The sequence below is a fragment of the Zalophus californianus genome, chromosome 8 (assembly GCF_009762305.2).
Source record: "Zalophus californianus isolate mZalCal1 chromosome 8, mZalCal1.pri.v2, whole genome shotgun sequence".
NCBI lineage: Eukaryota > Metazoa > Chordata > Mammalia > Carnivora > Otariidae > Zalophus > Zalophus californianus.
Window position 1 is genome coordinate 48,903,797 of NC_045602.1, and position 23,153 is coordinate 48,926,949.

Here is a 23,153-nt window from a genome sequence, read left to right on the forward strand (position 1 = left end):
AAAAAAAAGGAAGGAAGCAAGCAAGCAAGCAAGCAAGGAAATAGAGACCTCAAAGCTGGCTGGGTAGTCATGAAACAAACAAAGCCATTGAAGCTGTTCAAACAAATGTCTTTAATCTGTTTGTGACACCTGTCGCCTAGGCACAGAAAAGGTCCCAGAAGGTCAGAGCCCTTCAAGTCTCAGTGGGAGAGAGAGAATCCCTTCACACACACCCTCTCCCAGGGTGTTGCAAAGCTGGGCATAAATCATTGTCTTTTCTGTTTGCAGTCACCTTTATCAGGAAAATCCCATTTTAGTGAATTTAACCAGCCCTCCAAGTTGTTTTTTGGTAATAGAGGTTGGTACTAATGAGTTTGTTGCTAGAAATCACTCTCCTGATCTTCTAAATCTGGGCATGAGATGAAAAGAGAGGTGTCTCTTTACAGTGAGCATCCATTGCCAAGGCTGGACCCCACTCGGCTCCTTGAAAGTGCTTCCCCGTGACCCTGGCAGGGGCGGGGATAGTCCTGCCTAGTCCAGAGGGTGGGCTCATTGCTGTGGACACAGAAGGACCTATCTTCTTCCTCCCTCACCTAAAAATGTTCAGGTGGCCACATCTAGGAGAGAAGAGCAGGAAAGCAGATTCTTGGGCATGAAGCCGTGTGGGTACCCGAGTGTCTTTAGTTCTCTCCCAGCTGCAATAGCTCCTCCCTCCTATTTTCTGATCTAAACAGGTGACACTTTTTCAATTTTCTCTAAAGTCGCCCCACCTTCCCTCAACCCAATTTCTTCCCCTAGCCCTTCCAATATAGAAATTCCGGAGCCACCACTGGCTTTAAGCACAACTTGGCCTTAAACTTGACCTTGATTTTTCATGCTTGGTGTCCTCCTGTGTCTAGTGAAGGGACCGGACTAAACAACCTCTAATCCCCCTCCCCACCCTAACAGCCTCCATAGTCACTGAGGTCCCGTGTGCCATCAGCATGCAAACACCATGGACATAGTCACCTGATCCATGGCCTGAGGGGCTTCTAGTTAGGAGTTACGGTAGACCTATCAATTTCCCCTGAGGGACAATATAAACTGGCAGTTAGGACATCCTTATCTGCTGAGGTCCCTGCCTGAGCCAGTGGGGGCACCACAGGTTCCCTAGAGAGTTAGCCAGGCTCTGCTCTGCTGTCATCCACCCCCCATTGTCCATGATCTCTCAAAAGCTCCGAAGGTGACAGAACACATCTGGATGAGTTGCCTTTTTGCCCTGTCTTTCTGGGGTCTGTCTGAGGAGTCTGCCTAACAGTGCCTCTCTAGTAATTATAAGCCCTTAATTTTTTATTTTCTTATTTGATCCTCACAATGCGCACATGAGTTGGAAAAGTGAAAGCCCCTGTTATGAAAGTGACCCTTTCTGATGGGAGTGAGAGGGCTTTGAGAGCCATGGGGTGAGAGGTCCTGTGAGGTGGGACAGGGGTGAAGGAGGGACAGCCTTCGGGAGCTGGGAGCAGAGGCACCTCTGGGCCAAGACTCACAGCCAAACCTGCACTCTGACCTCATGGAACATCTATAGAAACTGCTCGCCAGTAAGGACACTAAGTCTCGGAAAGGAGATGATTTGCCAGAAGCTCACACCAGTCAGTGCCGAAAAATTTAAAAACTAGAAGTCAGTTCTCTCTGACTCCTAGTCCAAGGGGATTTGGGTTTTGTTACTGTGTGGCACCAGTAAGTGTCAATGCCAAGGCCTCTGGCCTGGGCTCTATGGGAAGGAAGTGACGGCCAAGCCCCTTGGAGCTCAGACCTACACGTCCCAAGGGAACAACCACCCCTCAGAAGGCCAGAGAAGAAGGCTGGACAGAGGACTCAGGAAGTGTGGGGCGGTGGGCCGTGCCCTGTCAGATGACTTGCCGGCCCCTCTCCACAAGCCCCTGTCTTGTCAACCCCTGCCCTCTCCATGCGCCTCCTTCTCGCTTGCGAAGGTGCTTTCTCCTGTGCAACGCCCACACTCGCAGCCCATGTGCCCGCTCCTCTGACAACACCCCGCTAGTTCCCGGTATCACAGTCGCTCTCTGGTGGGCCTCTAGTGAGTCTCAGAAATGAGATTTGCAAAAAAGGCAGTGAAACGGGATGCTGTGTGGAGGGGAAGCCTCGGGGACAAGGATGGGATGAATCGGGCTCCTCTTAACCAGGGAAGCGGGGTCTTGGGGTCTGCTGCAGGGAGACTATTCATTCCAGCAAACCCTAAGAGGGTCTGCTGTGTAGTTGGCCAAAGTTCAGTGCCCCTTCACCAGCCTGTGACATTACGTTTCAGCAATTGCCATGCTTAAATGTCTCAGGGGAATTCACACACGGGAACTGTGGGGAATGAACACTACTGCTCCTGTTTATATTTTTCCCATGAAATACTATTTAAGCTGTAAATTGAGCTCTTCCATTCTAGACAACGGCTACTAAGCTGATGCTGCAGCCTCATTGGCCTTTTGCCATCTGAGTACCTCTGGGCACTTGACCGGGGATCCAGGCAGTTGCGCTGATGGGTTATGCAGTTGAAATGTGTGTTGCGCCAGGTGCCCGGGCTTAAGCTAGGCACCGAGCCTCTGAGAAGACACCGAGTTGCCTCTGGGTGTGTGCATTACAAAGATGTCCTTCCTTCACTAGGAGAAAACTGACACTCTGAGAAATCACTCTGAGAGGGATTAAGGAGCTGAAAAGGCAGTAAGAGCAAGGGGGAGGGTAAAAGAGGTATGTTCTGTGCGGAGAACTCCTTGGGAAGAGGAAAATCATAATTCAGGCAGCAGGGTCTCCCGCTCCGGCAATGCAGACAGAGAAAGCCCACCATCAGCAGCAGGACAGGCCACTGGGTGGTCTGTAAACACAGGCCTGAGGAATGTTTACTTTCTGGAAAGCATGTTTGTCTCTCCTGGGCTCTGGCTCTGTTTGGCATCGCTGGTCCCAGCATCCTCCATATGTTCCCTTGGAGGCTAGCATCCCCTCTGGGCACTGTCATCAACAGAGACCACAGGACCGGATCCTTCCTCACTCAATCCTCTATCCTTGTTTTCCCATCAAGATCTGCAAGGAGCAAACTCAGAGGCCAACATCTGCTTGCTTAATAGAGGGGGACATTAAGTCAGTGAGTGGGTGGTCACCACGGGGCTATGTTGTGCCCTATCAGAGATTCAGAAGAATAGAAGATGCGTTCCTTGCTTCTTCCTGAGAAGCATCTCATAAAATGTTAGAAGTGATTATATACAAGCCATTTTTTTCCAGGTCACCAGACTTTCTATATGCTGTTGCCTCCTCCAGGGAAGTATGTTGCATACAGCTCTGTATAGATGTACACACCAACTCATCCTTCAGGGTCACATTTAAATACCACCTCCACTGGGAAACTTCCCTGGCCTCTGTGCCCAGGCCAAAATGGCCTCCTGTCTGCTCCATGCCTCCTACATGTTGTAGCTTTCCTGCCGCACACAACACATTGCATCTGCACTACAGTACAAGTATAAACCTCTCCCTCTAGACAGACTCCTTCACTACAGAGAGATACTGAGCTTTTACCTGACACATCGAAGGGGATCACATATGTTTATTGAATGAAGAATACAGCAATTAAAAAAGGCATGAATATACAGGTTTATATGTGTAGAGAAGAGAAGACCGCACCCATTGTTGGCAGTAGGTTTGAGAGTCCTGGGGATAGTGCCATGATATAAAAGCAAAGCAAAAGGGTGGAGTGGGGGGAGGACAAAACAAAGCAGAGAAGCCAGACGGCCAAGTTCAAACCCAGCCCCACCACTTGGTGGATGAGTTACTTGACCTCTCTGTCTGTTTCCTCATTTGGAAATTGGGGGTCATAACAGCAGCCTGCCTCAAAGAGTTGGCGAAAGGTAAAATGAGCTCATACACAGAAAGCACAGAGAATGGAGCCTGGCACTTCTCAAATGCTCAGTACCTTAGCTAGGTGTTTCTCAAAGGGAACAGAGTAAGAGAGAGGCTTTCCCTTTATCTCCTCCTGTATTCTTTGAATTTTTACACCAAATAATTTGACAATAAAAAAATAAAAAATAAAAATAAGATCAGAACTTCAGTTTTCAGCCAAACGGCAGACTAGATATCCTGATTGATGATCTTGAAATTAAAAAATTCTGGATACGATACTATACATGCATGCAAACTTCTTAAATGCATTCATTTTCTTGCAAGAAAGTCAGGAATACTGAGGTAAAAAAAAATTTAAGATTTTATTTATTTGAGAGAGAGAATTAGAGAGCACAAGAGTGGGGAGGGTCAGGGGGAGAAGCAGGCTCCCTGCTGAGCAGGGAGCCCAATGTGGGACTTGATCCTGGGACTCCAGGATCATGACCCGAGCCGAGGGCAGTCGCTTAACCAACTGAGCCACCCAGGCGCCCTAGGTAAAAATTTAAATGAGGGCAGGAATTCTAATTATTGGACAGAGTAGTGAAGCTAGTTTTTGTTTTGAGGATATTTGATCTTGACTTTGACTCTCAAGTTAAGGTACAGGGCTAAGACCCAAAGCGTAGGACCTGCCTGTCGTGGGTTGTCTAACAGGATAAATTTTCTTAAAAGTTGAGAAGCAAAGGGCTACACCCTCAGTGTAAAAAAAAAAAAAAAAAAAAAAAAGACCTGTAAATAAATGCCTGCCCTCCCAGGGACCATAAGGAAAATTATTCATCTCTAACATTGGTGCAGAGTAAATAGAAAAAAAAATCTGAAAGTTGGCAGCAGAAAAGGAGTCCACACATGGGTATGCAGGCCAAATTCATATCAGTTGATTGATCTAAAAAAAAAAAAAAATCTCACACAGAAATCTAGTTCACAGTGGTCCCAGCCTGGAAGTGTTCCCAGGTTCTTGGCAGAAATTACTGCAAATTTTGGAAGGAACCTACCTTCCACCCAGGCATCAATGAATTCTCACAGATAAAGTTCCAAGGAAAATAAGCAGGATGCAGTCAAAATGAAACAGATCAATGTGAGTGAGAACCTGCAGAGGCAGACCCAGGGAGACTTAAGTTATTGGAGTTAATAGAGACAGAATATAAACTCTGTGTATTATGTATAAAGAAATAAAAAAAGAAGCTATAAAGAAGAAGCTTGAAAATATGAGGACCAAGTGAAAAATATAAAGAATGACCAAACATGTTGAAAAATAAGCAAGTCAAAATTATAAAAATGAAAAATTATAAGAGTTGAAATGTAAGTTAATAGGTAGTTCTAATAATAGATAAGATATGATGGAGAAAGTCCATGAACTGGAAGATTGGTCCAAAATAAGTATCCAGAATGTAGCACAAAGACACAAAAAGACACACTTAAGAGAAAAAAACTAAGTTGTCTAAGTTAGTAAAAAGGGGTCTCTCTGTTTCTTTTTAATGTTTTACCAAATTTAAATACTGCAAATTTACAGTCTACTCCAAGCTCATACCAGTCCATTCTGAGAGAGAGTACAAATTATTCACTAAAAAATAGAGATCTATCAAAAGATTTTTCCCAACAAGTGAAAATATTCCTAAGAGCAATTCAAGAATTCCAAAATTAAATTGTGCACACCTTAGAGCTTTCATTGTTTACTTTGTGCAGTTCCTCTCTTGCCTTTATAGGGATACATTTCAGGGTCTTTTTACTTACCAGATTTGTATTCAAAAATTATCATTTTCTAAAAGCTTCAGAAGCTCATATTTTGGGATGTTCCATTAAAAAGATTTGCATTTAAGTGGCACCTGGGTGGCTCATTCCGTTAAGCTTCTGCCTTCAGCTCAGGTCATGATTCAGTCCTGGGACTGAGTCCCGCATCAGGCTCCCTGCTCAGTGGGGATCTGCTTTTCCCTCTCCCTCTCCCTTTCCCTCTGTGATCTCTCTTGCTCTCTCTCAAATAAATAAACAAAATCTTTTTAAAAAATATTTGATTAAAGATATTCAATTAATTTTAAATAAAATGCAACCAAGACTTAGAGGATTCAGATGCAAAAAGTTTAGTATTATTATGTAGGTTAATTCACAAACTGACAAAACAATTTGTCAAAGGCTTAAACACTTCCAAAATCCTATTGAAGTATACTTTTGTATTCATCACCAACTTTACTACCAAAAAAGAAAAAAATTAGTTCAGTTACTCTGCACCTACAAAAATTTTTGTGAATTTCAACAACTTCAGCTTCTATTTTAACTAGTAAAATACCAGAGCTTGTTTGGCAAGTTATATGTCTCCAAGTATATTTCTGTTCCATAGGTTTCTTATTTTCATAAGGACATTATTTTTACCACATTGTATTCATATTAGCATCAAAACAAAACAATTTATCTTCATTGTCGAAATTTGAAATGAATTCATGATAATATTCACAATGTCAGTTGTTTCTCCTTCCCAAAACTTTGATTCCATGAATTAGATTACAAAAGAATTGAACCATTATTGAAATTACCTGATTTCCTATTTGAAAAATCTGATGACTGATATAAAATTAGAATCGTTTAGCTATTTGCCAAGTCTTCTGCTAACTGAGCCAAGACACTAATAGCTGTCACTTGATCTTTTGTACATGCACAAGAAAAATTAGAAATGAAAATTAGTGAAATTAATTTAGAACAGTCATTTAATCTAAATGAAAAGTCATGCTTCACAGAGTAATGGGCAAACACACCATTTTCACTGCATATGTCAACGTCTTTGGACGCGTTTGGCTTAAAGTAACTACTAACTTTTTGGTGTGGATGTTGCTGCTTCTTTAGCAGATTGGTGTCCTCTGGTTTCCACATGTTCAGTGGTAACACTGAGGCTCCACAGAAGGTAAATGTCTACAATCCCTTTGTGCAGGTCACACACTCATCATTAATTTTAATGAAAAGCAGAAATCAAGCCTATAGTTTTTCATTAAACTTTCACTTTTGTTTGTTTATAACTTATTGCTATCAAAGAACTTTTTTAAGTAAGAAAGCACTGTCAGCCAATCAGTCAATAAAATAAATAGTCGTGGATTTGCATGTACAATAAAAGGCAAAATCACAGTAGCAAGGGTGTCCAAATTATACAGTAGAATTGCTCAGCCTCCGTTCTGCTCATGTTAGTGATAATTTTCCAGGCTTCACATCAACCCTGCCACCCATGCTCTGGTGACCTGGGCATTACAAGGCTGCAGGCAGAGGACACAGCATAACTAACTGTTTATCAGGGGGTTGAAGGCACCAGCAGCTTTGAACAATAGTCCCACCACTACCTAAGTCCAAGTGCACGTCATTTCGTCAGTGATTATCCCACCTGATGTACTTGAGTGGCGCAATATTATCAGGGCCGGGATTAGGGGAGGGCAAGTGAGGCATTCACTTTGGGTGCAAAATTTAAGGTGGCACAAATAATTCAGCAATCAAAATAAAAAATATTTTAAAATATAAAAAATGAATGCAAAAAATCTACACTTAGCAGAATATCAAAAGACAGGCTCCAACTCTGCACTTGTACAACCAACAGTGAGTGCCTCACTCACAGGATCCTGCCTTTATCTGGTGAATAAAGGAGGTCTGTGGGAGAAGAGAGGCTGCCCTGGAGGACAAGGAGGAGGAGGTGGGAACATGCCATTCTCTGAACCCCCCTCTCACCCCACCCTTCTGTCTCAGTTGCCCCTGCTTTAAGTTTTCATGCAAATCTGGCCCCACCTCTATAGGCAGAAGCCTTCAGGATACTGTACTTGGTTTGGATCTTTACTGCTTTTTTCCCCCATAGTTCGTTTCAGGGCTTAGTCATGTGTACGTTTATGGCAGCCCTGGCTGGAGACTCTATATCTGAATCACCTTTGGACCACATGGATCCTCCGATCACACATGGGGCAGGATGGCTCAGACATCAGTTAGCTACATCTCTCCTTCAGTTAACTCTAAATTGTCCCAGGCTCTCAGCTCCATCTGTCTTTGCATCTATTTCTTATGGTTTTGTTGACTGTGCGTGCCATTGCTGTCAGCTGGCACTTTTTTAAAATGAATCTGACAATGCTGTGACTCTATGTGGGGCTGCGAGGCCAGAAACTCGTGCTTCTTAGAACTGTGCATAACAGTGGTGGGGACTCAAGGGGCTTTGCCATTAACAAAAATGTTTCGATAGTATGTGAACTTCAGGTCACTTCTGTTGGCTGCTCAAAGGCCTCTTTGGTTATAGCTGCGTGATGCTTGAGCTTAGTTGAGTGGACAAAGTTATGGTCATGTGATCTGTCTAAATGAGGATTTTAATGATTAAAGAAAGGTCCTAGGAGAGAACCCCAACTGATGCCCCAGCAGGTGTTCTCTGAGATGGAATGGGGTGGGAAGTAGGAGGGGAAAGGATGGAGCAGCCTCTTGTTCGGAAGAAGAGCTGGAGGGGGATGCCACGTAGTGAGAATGAATTCTCTACATAGTGGTCAGCGTGGAAGTTAGTCAATGAATACTTATTGAGAATTTGTGTAAGGGCTTAATGTCAAGAGATGGGAAATTCTGAAGACCCAGGTCCAGTGAAGTCCTTCCTGCAGGATGATCCTGGATGTTTGTATGATAGAAAACACTGAGCAATAATTATTCCCCCGTAGTAGTCTCACCTATGTCCAGACTGGGAAGAATGAAGGTAGAGTAAGAATGTAGTTCTCCTACTGCATTTATTTTTATTCAACGACCATTTATGGAGCCCCTGCTATATACCAAGAAATTTCATATTCATTTATTCAATTAAGCTTTCATTGAGTTTTTACTATGTCCTGGGCACTGAGGGAAGCCAAGGAAACCAGCTTCAATAAGGCACAGCAACGGCCATCTGCAAAAGATCTGTCAAGGATGAATTAAGACAAGGGAGATAGGCAAATAAACTGAAATGTGGTCCACACAAGGTTAGAGATCTTCACAGCAGGAAAGGCAGGGCACCTAAACCCAGTCACAGGACATGATAAATGGGCCAAGCCATGCAAATAAGTAGGAACCAGCCAGAAGATCAAGGAGTAAAAACATCATGGGTTAGTGACCACTGTACTCAGACAAGCGGCTAGATTCTGGAGTCATGAGTGGCGGCTGACCACTTTACTAATTCCTTGTGGGCTATAAGATCTATCCACCCAATGAGCTTTAGTCTTAGAGTCTTCCGTCTGCCAAAGCTAGAGTGTTTCTGAAGAGTAGACCATGTTCTCCTATGGTTCTTATTCCTCCTGTTCTTCACTTCCTATCAACTAGACCAAAGATCAGCAAACTGTGGCCCCAGGCCAAGCAGGGCCCCCACCAGTTTTGTAAATTGTCTCATTGGCACACAGTCACGCCCAACAGTTGCCTTGTCTGCTTTCATACTACAAAGGCAGAATTGAGTAGTTATGACAGAAACTGTTTGGGCCACAAAGCTTAGAATTATTTACCATCTGGCCCTTTACAGGAAAAGTTCGCCAACCTTTGAGCTAAACTACAGCAGCCATGCTCTCAGCTGTCACTATTCTTTGTCATTTGAACCCAGGGGAATGTAGTCCCTTGACAGAAACCATCCTGGGAGGGAGGGAGTGGGGATGAGGGAGAGTGGGGACTGGAACTGGAGGCAGAGCCTGGGAGGTGAGATCTCTTGGCAGAGGAAAGACATCCTCTCTGCCAGGTGATTTAGGGCTGGTATAAGAGGACGTTATGAGAATACTGGGGCCTATCAGAAAATTGGATTCTTTTTCACAATAAGATTGTTTCACTCTGCCTTTAAAAAAAAAGTGCAGCCTTATATTTTGCCAGATTTCAGAGACTCTATGGAGAGTTCTTTTTATAAAGCATTATCATGCAAGAGGAAGATAGCACCTCAGGTGTTTGAGCTGGGAGGCCACATACAATTCAAATCAGAGCGACCGGCCCTCCGTGGGACTGGAACAACCTGAACTGGAGAACATAATCCACATCCCACACAGCCCCCGGACCCCTTTCTCTGGCAGCCTGATGATTAATGTGTAAACCAGAAAGACATTTCATTGACTGCCTTCTGGTCTCTTGAGCACAATGCAGTCAATAAATATTTATTGAATCCATTTTCCTAAGGCTTGCAGCACTTGCTCAATGATCAGTCATAACTGAATAAGCAAGAATTGTTCAGGGTGGTTACAAATAAATATATAAAGGTATGTTAATGGAATCCAAGCTAGGAATGGTCAGCAGGAAAGAAAATATGTATCCATCTATGGACAAGTTATCCCAGGGGTACTAGATTTGGGGTGAATAAGAAAGAAGCATGTCACGTAAGCTCCAGAAGTGAGGATTGCCAAAGAAAGAAGGAAGAAAGGTAAAAAAGAAGAAAGGCATAGAGAAAGATTTACAAATGGCTCTATTTTGAACAAATGAAAATACAATTTTTAGGGCCAATCTTTTGTATTCTCTCTGGCTTTATGCAGGTAACACTTTCATCTGTCACTGAAATGGCTCCTCCACACAAGAAATGGCAGAGTTAACTGAAATGGGCTCCCAAATTGTAATTTTTGCAATAAAGTTAAAATATGACTTTCTGCAACCTATTTGGAGCTATAGCACCAATATGCTGATGCAGTTCCCTTTAAGCCCCAGTCACATTAGATTTTGAATGGTGTATTGCCAATTTGGGCATGGGCATGGGTGTTAAGGTGCATTTATTTAAGATTGAGTGCTTGTCCTGAGTTAAAAGCAAATTAAAATCTTGCGTGTGAGATAATATTAAAAGGCGGCAATGTAATTAACACATTCTCCTCTGTGCAGTCTCCTCAAGCTCCTGTGGAGCCTGAGAAGGCACAGCTACAGTGACAGCAGAAGCCTGGATGGTGCTGGCAAGGAAAGGCATCTGCATGGCTAGGTGTCCAGCTTTGTAGGGGGAAGATCTTGCCTCTGGGAAATGATCCAGTAAGCCAGCCTACAATTAATGCAAGCACAATTAATGACCATCTAGGTCCAGCCCTTCACCGAATTAGAAAGGACATTAGTAGCTGTACAGTTCACTTCCATTGGCTCTGATTCTGCATTCCCTGTCCACCGCCACTCCATGACTGAAGAGGAAACCAGTGTTCCATTGGCTTCAGGCAGCAAGAAAGAGGCAGATCCAGGAGGGAAATCAGGACATCTCAGGGTTCTTTTCAGGAGACCACCCCAAGGATGGAAGGTCATCAGGTCTATTGTGTAGTGGACCCCCTTGGAAGCAGCTATGGTCCCTTGGAGTAACCTAAAGAAGACAGACAGTGTTTGATTCACGGCATTTTGAGAATTGTCTTTGCCCTTCTGGTGCTCTAGACAATAGCTGAATGATAGGCTTTACGGCCATCAACTCAACCGAGGAAACTTGCCCAAAGATTTATGGCTTACTGCTCACCCCCACCAAAATATCTGTTCTAAATGTCTTCCAAATTCCACTCTCTCCTGACTTCTAGACTGCCTGCCGATTTTTTCCAAAAGAGGCAGAAAGAAGAGATTCTGAGGATTTTCTTCCTGAAGGTTATCACTTCCGATCATATATGTGAAGGCTGACCTGAGGTACCCTGGTATCCAACCTCCACACACTGAACACCTTCAGTGGCATCACTAGAAAAGACCAGAGAAGAAAACCCAGGTCACTAGCAAGAAAATGTGAAGAAAGGTGTTTTAAAGTTTAGAATTGTAAAAGGTCACTCAAAGAAGCCTTCACAAAAACTGAGCCATCAAGCTTCCCAGACAGGGAGTCAGATCTGATCATAACACGAGGAAGAGAGGAAGGCTCTGAACGCTTCTTTCCCTTCAAGCTGGATGCCCAGCAGACTTGTCCCAAATCCAACTAAATGCACCTCTTTAAGTGCCTCCAACAGTCCCCCTGCCATACCAAGACTTGATTACCTATGCCGCCTCCGTAAGGCTCTAAGGCATTTATCAGATTACCACTTGAGGTCACATATCCTACTGTTGTGTTTTGTGGTTGCCTATTTATGCGCCTACTCTCCCCAGAGAAATTAGAAGCTTTGGAGCCGAGAAGGAAAAACTGTGTTCTGCATGCGGCAGGTGCCCAGTGCGAATTTGTAGAGCACATGCTGAATGAAATTGCTTTACTTGTAACGGTGGCCCCAGTTCTAGCCCACAGATCCTAGGAGTCCAAAGGGTGTAGAAAGAGAATTATGTGGAATTATGTGCAGCCAGCTGACAGCTGGGCTGCTATTTATCTGCTCTTTTCCGAAGTCTCCATTGGTCATTCCGTCCCACAGAAGCCAGAAATACCTGCATATCAGAGAATCAAACGTAAGGTTTTGTCCGATAATATTTAAACCCCAAAGGCAGTGTGAGACATAATTTCTACTCTGGCAAAGAATGCATATTTTAAGGGATCGATCCATAAACTTTGCAAGAAAAAATACGCAGACTAAGATGCCTTTTAAAACGGAGGATTCAGAATTGATGTGATTATAATTGATATGAAATGTTGATTGGAATATTTATTATTCCTAAGATCTCTGCTACATTTCAGAGATGGCACAAATTCAAACGTGTGGACACACTCATTCGGGGCTCCATCCCGGGTGAGAGGACATGGGGGAGTGGCTCCTAGTCCTGAGTCATCATTTATGTTTCTTCCCCTGCAAATGAGGTTTCATCCACCCTGGACTTTAATATACCCAAGTGTGTCTGTCTCAGCAGGTGGAGACTGTTTCTCCCCGTGAGGCATGCCTTGTTAGCCACACACTGACTTCTAGATGTTCAAAGAACGGATGAAGATTTCGCCTGGAGCTGATGTTTTCTCTTAGGCTACTGCTTTCTCACACACACACTCACTGTTCCTCAAATTGTAGAGACCAATATAAGATTGTTAGCCTTTTCAATTGCCACATAAGAACTTTTAAAAACCACTATTTCTATCAACATCATTCCTTAATCCAAAAAGGATAAAGACAGCCTTTATATTGAATAAATTGACAACATTTTTCTTGTCCTTCTAATTCTACTCTATCCCTCTGATCTATAGTTGGTTATCATGTCCCCAAGCATGAGCATTCTAACAATGAAAATGTCTCTCCTGGAATGTTGCTAGATGGGTTCTAAATATTTAAAAACCTGGTTGTCTTTTCTTATGGATTTTAGGGTTTTATGTCCTAGGAGTCATAAAATTTAAGGATAGAATATGCAAAAGGGATCAGAAAATAGTAATAAAAATCATCAGAAGTCAGAGGTTTCCCTGGAATTTTTCATTGGTAGGCACAATGCTAATCACCAATGCAAATTCTCGTGACCAAATCAAAAATTTGTTCTTTCTTCTCTGTTCCAGGTACATGGCCATCATCCATCCCCTCCAGCCCCGGCTGTCAGCCACGGCCACCAAGGTGGTCATCTGTGTCATCTGGGTCCTGGCTCTCCTACTGGCCTTCCCCCAGGGCTACTACTCAACCACAGAGACCATGCCCAACAGAGTGGTGTGTATGATTGAATGGCCAGAGCATCCCGACAAGATTTACGAGAAAGTGTGAGTAGGGATGACTCCCCAGTGGTGCCTCCTTTGTCTTTTCTTGTTTCTTCTTTCTTTCCATGCTCTTTTGTTGGTTGGGATTTAGTGTCTTTCTACAAGCATTTCTTCATAACCACTCTGATATCAGGTTGATGCATCCATCATTATCAAGGGACTTTTATCTCCCAAATACTACTCTGGACTTCAAATGAAAATTAGAAAAATGTAGGACCTGGCTCCTGTTATAGCCTACCATCCAGGTGTTCCTTCCATCTCCTCCGTGGGTTACCAGTGACTGGCCCACCAGTGTCTACATTGCTTTGCCTGGGAGCTCTTTCCTCACCTACAGAACGCCGCTCTGCCCTCTTGCTCAGCATGCCAGAGGTGGGGGAATTATCCCCTGCTCCCAGCAGCTCTCAACAACAGATAGGAACTGGTGTATGAGCACCCCAGCTCCCTCAGCCCACAGGTGGGATGTCTCTGAGGTGTGTGTTTTACACTGTATCCAAGGTTTTGTCTTGGGGTGAAGCTCCCCAGTCACCCCAGCGGCAGCTGGCTCAATGACACACCCTTCCTTGTATCACTGCCCTACTCCCTACTGGTGTTTCTTTCTCCTTCTAACTAAGTCACTTGCACTTGAATGCTTATCTCAGGATGTGCCTCTGGGGAAAACCAAGCCACAGCACCTATCATCCAGGGTTTTCTAGGTGGAGAAATAAGATGCACATTCAAAATGCATGGGAAGGCAAAGCCAGTACAATGAGACCTTATGAATTACAAGTTTCCCTACAAAGCAGGCCTGCTTATCTTTGGGTCCCTGACTGATCTCATTTAAGGGTTTTCAAAGAAATCCTGGCAATTTTCTCCAAGACTTCTCCTAGAGGCAACACTGAAATGGCTTATTCTTTGTTTTGTTCTGCTCAGGTAAGTGGCAATGTGACATTTATATTACCATCAGTTTTCTGGGCTCAGAGCACATTGATAATGTGGGTCCTTTTGAAAGTTCTCTATAATCCTCCTATCTCGGGTTTATTATGTGAATCATAAAAGAACACAGGTGTTAATAATCAGGTGATCTATAACAAGATTGCCATTACTAGTTATGTGACTCTGGGCAAGGATCACAGTCCCCCCTCATTGTTAAAATTGAAAGCAACAAAGCACTGCTTCCCATAAACAACTGCTATGAAGCACAAACGAGATAATGTATCCTCTCCTTGTAAGCTATTAAATGCCATAGGAAAGGTAAGACATTGTTATCGAACAAAATTCATCAGATAGCGGTAGAATCATTACAGGCCTTTAAACTCACTAGATGGTAACACAAAACACTACCTGTTGACCCCCAAGATCCGAGTGTCTTAAAGCCTGCTGCAGAGAGTTATGAGGCTGTACCTGTTCCATGGAGCATGGAAGTGGGGCTTGCCAGCAAGCAATACATAAAGCCCAGACTTTGCCTTCCAGACACAGGCAGTGGGATTTAATCGATCAAGCAGTGGGGGGATTAATGCTCAGCCTAGAAGGAAACATTGAAAATTATTCTTCCAAATGAAACTACAAGCCTGAGTGGGGTCTCAGCAGGAGAAAGAACATAGCTTCACAAGCTGTACAGGACCCCTGAACATGTTCCAGCCAGAAGGTTCCCTCAAAAGGGAAAAATGAAAGCCCTGTGAATTAAAGCCCATTCTATAAACTGCTTAGAAACCGCCTTTGATTGCACGGACTGTAGCTCAGCTCTTGGCTCTCATGATCTTTTCCAAGTCTGGTTACCTTCCTACAGTTTTGTTTCAAAATACAGTTCGTTTATCTTCCAACAAATTCTAAGTTTAACATGGAAACAAAGGTATTTCCACAGATCTCTGGAGTCTTGCCCAAGAAATAGTAGTTTTTAAAGTTTTACTCTTGAACATTTTGCTGTCTTATGCTTATTAAAGAAAGCCCTTTGAGACTCAATACAGCATGTGCCGGATTGTCTTATTTCCTTGCAATGAGAACTTAGGGTAGCTGTACTGGATGCATGGTTAGGTTTGCCATCATTGTTTATTTCATGATTTTTTAAACTTCTTCTTTTATGTGTTTATTTTTTTAATTTTATTATTTCTATTAAGTTTTTAATTTTAATTCCAGTATAGTTAATATACAGTGTTATATTAGTTTCAGATGTATAATGTAGTGATTCCACAATTCTATGTATTACTCAGTGCTCACCATGCTAAGGGTTCACCTATTTCACCCATCTCCCCATCCCCTCCCCTCTGGTAACCATCAGTTTCTTCGCTATAGTTAAGAGTCTCTTTCTTGGTTTGTCTCTCCCTCTCTTTTTCCCTTTGCTCATTTGTTTTGTTTCTCAATTCCACATATGAGTGAAGATGAATGGATAAAGAAGATATGAGACACACACACACACACATATACACACACACTGGAATATTGTTTGGCCATAAAAAAAGAAGGAAATCTTGCCATTTGCAACAAAATGGGTGGAGCTGAAGAGTAAAATACTAGGTGAAATAAGTCAATCAGAAAAAGACAATACCATACGTTTATTTTTTTATTTTAAACTTAAAAAATGAGTCTGGAGAAGAGCATCTGATTTTATCTACTCAGGCTGTGTAAAATGCTCATGGATACAGTGGTAAGTTAAAAGAACCCATATTTGTCATCCACATATGTGCTGTGAAGCAAACGTAGGTCAAGTGCATAGTAAGCTTTATGTAAGTCTATTTCCTTTTTGTCAATATCCTTCATAATGTATTATGATATACTTTTAGAGAATTTAAGTTTTACTAGCTGTAACCTAAGTACTTCATTATATTGTCTTCTGCTAGAACTGATTGCCATTTCCACAGCACACAATAATCCCAAATTTGAAACCAGAAGGAAACTTTGTTTAAGGCAGTATAATAATTAGGTTAGGAACGTGGGTTCTGGAGTTAAATGAGGGATCAACTCCCAGCCACATCACTCTCTAGTTGAGTCATCATGGTCAAGTTATTTAAGCCTCTAAGCTGAACGGAACATTCCACAGAGAGGTATTAAGAGAAGCAAATAAGGCACATGCTTAGCCCAGTGCCAGGCACATGGGAAGAGTTTGGTGAGTGTTAACTACTGTCATCAGTATCAGTCATTGATCCGGATGCATGGGTAGATGACTGGCAGCAGACAGTGTGGTGGGCAGATGCTTAGGCCCAATTTGCCTGATGAATAATTTGTGCCAGCTAATTACATAAAAAGGTTTTGTGAAAAGTCTTAGATTGCTGCATTTGCCTTCTGGCTGCATGGTGAACCTCCAGACCTGATCATTAATCATTCAGACTCTTTATTAATACATGGATTAAATTAAGCACTATTAAAGAAACACAATCCAATAAAAGAACAGGCAAAAGTTTTGAACATGCACTTCACAAAAGGAAATGTCCAAATGACCAATTAATATGTGAGGAGGCACAAAACTTCATTCGTCACCAGTGAAATACAAATTAAAACCATAATGACATCTTACTGCACACCCATTAGACTAGCAAATGTTAAGAAGTCTGACTCAACTAAGCATTTAGAACTTTTGGTAAAATTAGGAAACAATGAGAACCTTTGTAGACTGCTAGAAGAAGTATACATCGATAAAACTATATTGGAAAACATTTTGTAGTATCCAGAAAAGCAGAACCTATCCATACACTATAACCCCACAGTTTCGCTCAGGGATAATTGCCCTAGAAAAATGCATGCATGTGTGCACCCAAATACAGCTAGCATGTGGTTCATATCAGCATTGTTCTTAATGCCCCAAACTGGAGATATTCCAAATGTCCATCATCAGTAGGATGGGTATAAAATTGTGGCACAAGCATGTAAGAGAATACTATATAATTAATACAATGAACAAAATGTAGCTCCATGAAACATGGATGGCTCTTACAAAGTTTTAAAACAAAATGAACAAAATGAAAGTACATCTTTAAGAGCACATCAAGAGGTGGTAAAACTATAAAAGCAAACAAAGCAGTAGTCACCATGAAAGTGAAGACATGATTCTCTCTCATGGGAGGGAAAGGGGTATGATCAAGAAGAAACACTTAGAGGTGCTTCTGAGGGGCTGACACTATTATATTTCTTGATCTCTGTTGTAGTAGCATGACTGTTGGCTTAAAAATCATTCATAATACCGGATAATTTTGTTCATCCACTTTTTCCAAAATGTATGCTTCATATTTTTTAATTGTAAATTAAATGGTATTCAAATGATTTTGCTTTTACAAGCTCTCAAGAAACTGCTCTCATTGGGAGCAAAAGTTCCCCAAAAGTTCCTTCCTAAGAAATTACCTTTTGAGGTGTGGAGCTTTGCCTAGAATGATATTATTCACAAGTTTTTACCTTTGAATAAGCCAAAGTATGGATGGACCCCACTTCATTCTCATGCTTACTTGACCCTGTGCATTTTGCCTTGCTGACTTCTATACTTCAGCCTACCTGGAATTTTCCCAACTGGTCTAAGAGCGTATGGGACAAATGCTGTCCTTGGAAGGAGTGGCAAACATTAAGGAGAGCATAAGGCCCAGACAGTCTCCACAGCTCCCCTCCCCTCTTGCTGCTATTCATAAGCACCCACCTCTGGGCTATAAAATGTTACCGACAGACTTGGTCACTTTCCTGGAAAATCATTTAAAACTTTATTTTGCATTTTTTAAAATGAGTAAATTATGGAGTCTATGGAAAATTCCTCTAATTTCTTTAATCACCTGTATGCCCATCATTCATGAAAGGCTCTAACATTTAGATGAATATTCTTCCAGTCTCTTATTCTCTCTCTAGGTAAATACTGTTCTTAGTTTCTTTTGAAGTGTCTTACACAGATACAGGTCAACACAAATATAAGTTGTTTCCCTCTCTGTAAAATAAAATGTAGCTTTTTATGCACATCATTCTGTATCCTATTTTTAAAATTTTATATATCTTAGCGATATTTCCATATTAATTCATGAAGAGCTTTTCTATTCTTTTTCTCAGCTACACAGTACTCCAGGCTACAAATGTACAATGTTATTTAACCAATCACACTTTGGGTGGACTTTGGATTATCTTCAGCCTTTTGCTATTACAGAGTGCAGCCTTGGATAGCCTTCACATATATCATGCAAGGCTATCTATAGCAAAAAAATTCCAAAAATGGAATTGCTGAGTCAAAGATATATAACATTTTAATTTTGGTATTTGCCTTCCATATGGGATGGTACTAATTTACATTCTCACTAGCAGTGTATGAGAGTCCCTGTTTTTCTACAGCTTTCCCAACAGAGTTCTATATTATCAGGCTTTTAGATTTTTGCCCATTATAGTTAAAATTGGCATTTCTCTTTTTACGAGTAGGATTGAATATCTTGTCATAATAGGAGTAATTTGTATATACATCTTTTTATCTGCTTATTTACCATATTATAAATGATTTCCTGTATCATTAAACTTGTTTCTACAACCTGCTATGAATATATACATATACACATATGTTTATATGTGTTCATAATTAATAATTTTGGGGGCACTTGGTTGGCGCGGTTGGTTGAGTTTCCAACTCTAGAGTTCTCTCAAGTCATGGTGTCGGGGTCGTGTAGATCCAGTCCCGTGTCAGGCTCCGCACTCAGTGGGAAGTCTTCTTGAGATTCTTTCCCTCTCCCTCTGCTCTTACACTCTCTCTCTCAAATAAATAAATAGATCTTTAGAAAAATTAATGACAATTTTGTTAACTAATCTGCTCTTTGAAAATTGATTACTCCAGTGGGTTCTTTCAGCTGACCTAAGATAAAATGCCAAGCTTTAAAAGAAGCTGCTTCTAGCTATATCCTTAGATCCCTGTGGGGACTGCTTCAGTGCCTTCTGCCATCCCCTGCTTATGTTTACGGTGCACGGTTATAGAAAATATCCTAATGTTGTAACATTCATGAACGTGAAGATGTGGGCTCGTTATTAATGCAGTAATATCATCATCCATAATTGAGTGTTTGCCACAATTTGCAAGCTGGTGAACTGTGACACTGCCCAGGAAGTCCTATGAAGGGGGAGTGCATTGACTGGTTTCATGGGTGACCAAAAGTGACTCCTCCTGGTGGAGAAAAATACATATGAGAGGACGAGGAAAGTGTAAAAAAGAAACATTTGGCTTTGAAAAATACATCAACCTCCCTGTTCTACTAAAATGAGGAGGAATGTGCCATAGCTTTCAAAGTTATTCAGAGCCAAGCCCACTCTGGAGGATGCTGTACAGGCTGTCAAGTTGCAGTGGTCCCAGAGGGTTCCAGGGCAATGCCCCTGAGGACAAGGAAGATGAAGGAGCCAACATTTCTTCATCAGAGGGCCCATCACCAAGGCCAAGAAAAAGTCTGTAATGAGGATGAAAAATGAGAAAGACATCCAAATGAATGAGATTTAGACAGTGGAGGAATTTCAGTTTTCCTGAATCATTTATTAATATTGGTTATATATCATTTTCTATTAATTAAACTTCTATGTACCTAACTTCGCAGTAGAGCTGTAGCAAGAAGTAAGACATACCTCTTCTGAATTCCAAATACTACCAATTTTTCTGGGAAAGGAGTCTATGCCAGAAAACAGCATCATTCGTGACTTTAATTACCTGGAAATTTTGTGGATGTGAATATGAATGTGTATATATGTGTATCTAATATAATTCTCTGTAAGTACCAGTTGTAAGAAAGACTATAAAAATATGTGTTGTTATTTTTTGCAGCATTTTGTCTTTTATATTTTACAGCCCATCATCAGAAATTAGCTGAAATTTTATATTTATACATATCTTTTCATTAATATTAATGAAAATTGAAAATCAGCTAATTGACAGAGTATGAGGGGAAAGGGAATATCAGAAAATGTACCTGGAGCATTACTTCTCAAATTTTCCCCCTTCTTGATTATTTCACAAATAAACAAAAGAAAAGAAATGTGGATCCTTGGCCAAGGGGGTGTCAGCATATTTGTGTTTCCAGGACTGATGGTTTATGCTAGCTTTTATGATTAATCTCCTCCTCTGACACCTGCTACATTTATAGATACAGCCCAGGGCCCCTGGTATTGTCTCGGCTATTGATGAAAACCAGTTAAGCCAAGAATGAAAAGTACATTGACACTTCAGGGAAAGATGATTGCATAAAAACAATCCCTTAACCTTAACTCCCAGAAAGAAATTAGAGTGAGCAAAGTAAAAAAGGAGAAGGAGGAAACTTTAAAAAAAAAAAAAAGCCTACATTAATACAGAAACTAAGAAGGTTGCCATACAAATGCCAGAAATTTCACTCCATTTCCGGTAGATACTGTGCAGATAGAGCCAAAGAAGAGGCAGCCACCACCAAGGACTGTCATAGACAAGACATAAATAGCAGCCCCTAATTCTGAGGGGAAAGTGTAAGCCTGAGAAAGATGGGATCCCCTAGTTTGAGGTTCTTTTGGGCTGCCATAATCAGCTTCCAGAGGTAGCTGCTCTTAGACTGGGCACAAGGTGCACCCAGGCCACAGAGCGTAATTGACAGTAAGGTAAAAATGATGATTTCCTACAAAATTGTGAATATCAAATTGACACAGCTTGAGGGGAGAGGAATGAAAATACTGTTCAAGAACTCCATTTATGAAAGGCACTGGGACCAAAATTTGTGCAGAGAAATTCTTTCAAACTCCCTATAAGCTCTTCAAGAGTTCAAAACCATATGGAGTACTTGCTAAGTTATTATACACCCTTGGCACAATATAATTGTAAAAAACTAACAGAACCCAGAACTCCAAAAACAAACCTTCAGGCCAATTCCATTTACAAACATATATGTACACATCCTAATTAAAAGCCACCAAAAAAATCAAAATGATTTTAAAATAGCAATGGTTTGTTTTTGAGCATGACTTTTTCCAGCAAATAAGGTTAGTAAATTATCAGGAAATCTGTTATATTTCATTTAATGAATTGGTCAAAGAAAAACATCATATATTTGTTTCAATAAATGTCAAAATAAATTTGTTAAAATATAATATCTATTAAAGAAAAAAGTAGCTTATATCAGCAATAATCCTTGAGAAAATAAACGTATAACAGATCTCCTTGACAGCAGAAACAAAATTAAAACACTTTGAATATTTAAGAAATAAGAGTTATATGAAGAAAGTTAAAGCATTATGCTATTTTAGACTTTACTGAATAGCATAAGAGAATATTTGAGAAATACATTTCACTTGATTCAAACTCTGGGAATTTATCTAAGGTTCATATAGGAAACAGTCTCCTTTCTATCTCTTTTTTTCCTATTTGTACACCAGTATTCATAACAGCATTATTCACGGTAGTCAAAAGGTGGAAACACCCTTCTATCTTTCTATAATTGCTATCAGTTCTCCACAAACGTTCCACAAGCATGTTTAGGTAACTGATAAAGCAAGTCATTTAAAAAGAATAAATGGATAAAAATCGTTCAAGAAAATATTGAACAAAAAGAATTAATTTTGGTATCAGCAAAATAATGAAAAACAATGATAAGAAGTGACTCACTCTTCCAGATATGAAAATATCATTTCTGGGGATAGAATTAATCAGTAAAAAAACAGAACAGAAATCATACACCTGTACACACACACAGAAACCCAAGACTATAAATGTGGTGTTTAGTATATGCTACAGATGGCATGTCTAATCTGTAAGGATTATTCTGTAAATTTGGAGGGAAACCTGATCAACCAAAATTTTGTAGAATTCTCTAACTCAAATGATTTTATATATGCATAAGCCACCACTGCCTGCAGCTTGGAGAGTCACAATATATATTAACACACTGAAGCCTCTGAGAGGCTTTCCATTCAAAAATGTTCTAAATTTATTTTCATAGGAAATATATTCATGTGGTTTAAAAAAACAGTGTAAAAGGGTAATCAGGAAAATATTTCTCCCTCTAGCCACTGTTCTTACTTTCTGGTGAGCTTGTTAAAGTTTCCTTTATGCTTATCTTAAAAAGTTTGTGTATGTGATCTTACTGTTCTCTTTCTTACACAAAATAGGTAATACACCCTGTTCTTGTTTTTCCATTAACAACTTATCTCAGATGTCCTTTCTCACCATATGGAGCAAGCATTCTCATTTTTTTTTACAGATGCATAGTATTCCTCTTTATGGAGAAACATCATTTATTTATCTGGTATGATTTCAATGTATATTTGAACTGTTCCTACCGTTTAGCTACTTCAAATTATATTGCAATGAATAGGCTCCCCCACCCGATTAAGTATTATAGTAAAGAAACCCGACAGTTTTGCTTAAACCTTATGTTTCCCAAGTTGATCATAAAATCCTTCTTTTGATTAATCCCATCAACATCCCACAGAACTTTTGTCCATAAAACATATTCTGGGGAAACTCTGGGCTAATTGTAAAGCTGTATTCCTTCCTCACAACTTAAGACCAATATAAATTCCATGTAAGTTGCGATGGAAAAGAGACTTTCCCAACGCCAAAGGCAAATCCACAATGGAAGAGATTTCTGGTTTGAATACAGATATAAAGATATAGATATATTTCTTAAATTCTGTATATCAAAGAAAGCCCATGAAAATACAGTGTATGAGACAAACCACCAGTATCATTAACATAGAGAAGCTCTTACTAATCAATAAGAATAAAGGGTATTTTTAAATCAAAACACTAACAGTGCATAAAAGAATATGAAAAACTGTATTCTGGTAAGAAATACAATGATCTCTTTATTTGATTGGCCCACATTAAACTTAA

General features: G+C 40.8%; 1 protein-coding gene across 2 annotated transcripts in view; it reads left to right on the forward strand.

Annotated features, from left to right (window-relative positions):
- Positions 1 to 23,153, forward strand: part of TACR1 (tachykinin receptor 1) — a 152,791-nt gene that overhangs the window by 64,824 nt on the left and 64,814 nt on the right. For both annotated transcript variants that reach the window (XM_027624112.2, XM_035729047.1), the window contains one exon: positions 13,205 to 13,399. In XM_027624112.2, the coding sequence (XP_027479913.1) occupies positions 13,205 to 13,399 (195 nt within the window). The remainder of the gene's footprint in view (positions 1 to 13,204; positions 13,400 to 23,153) is intronic.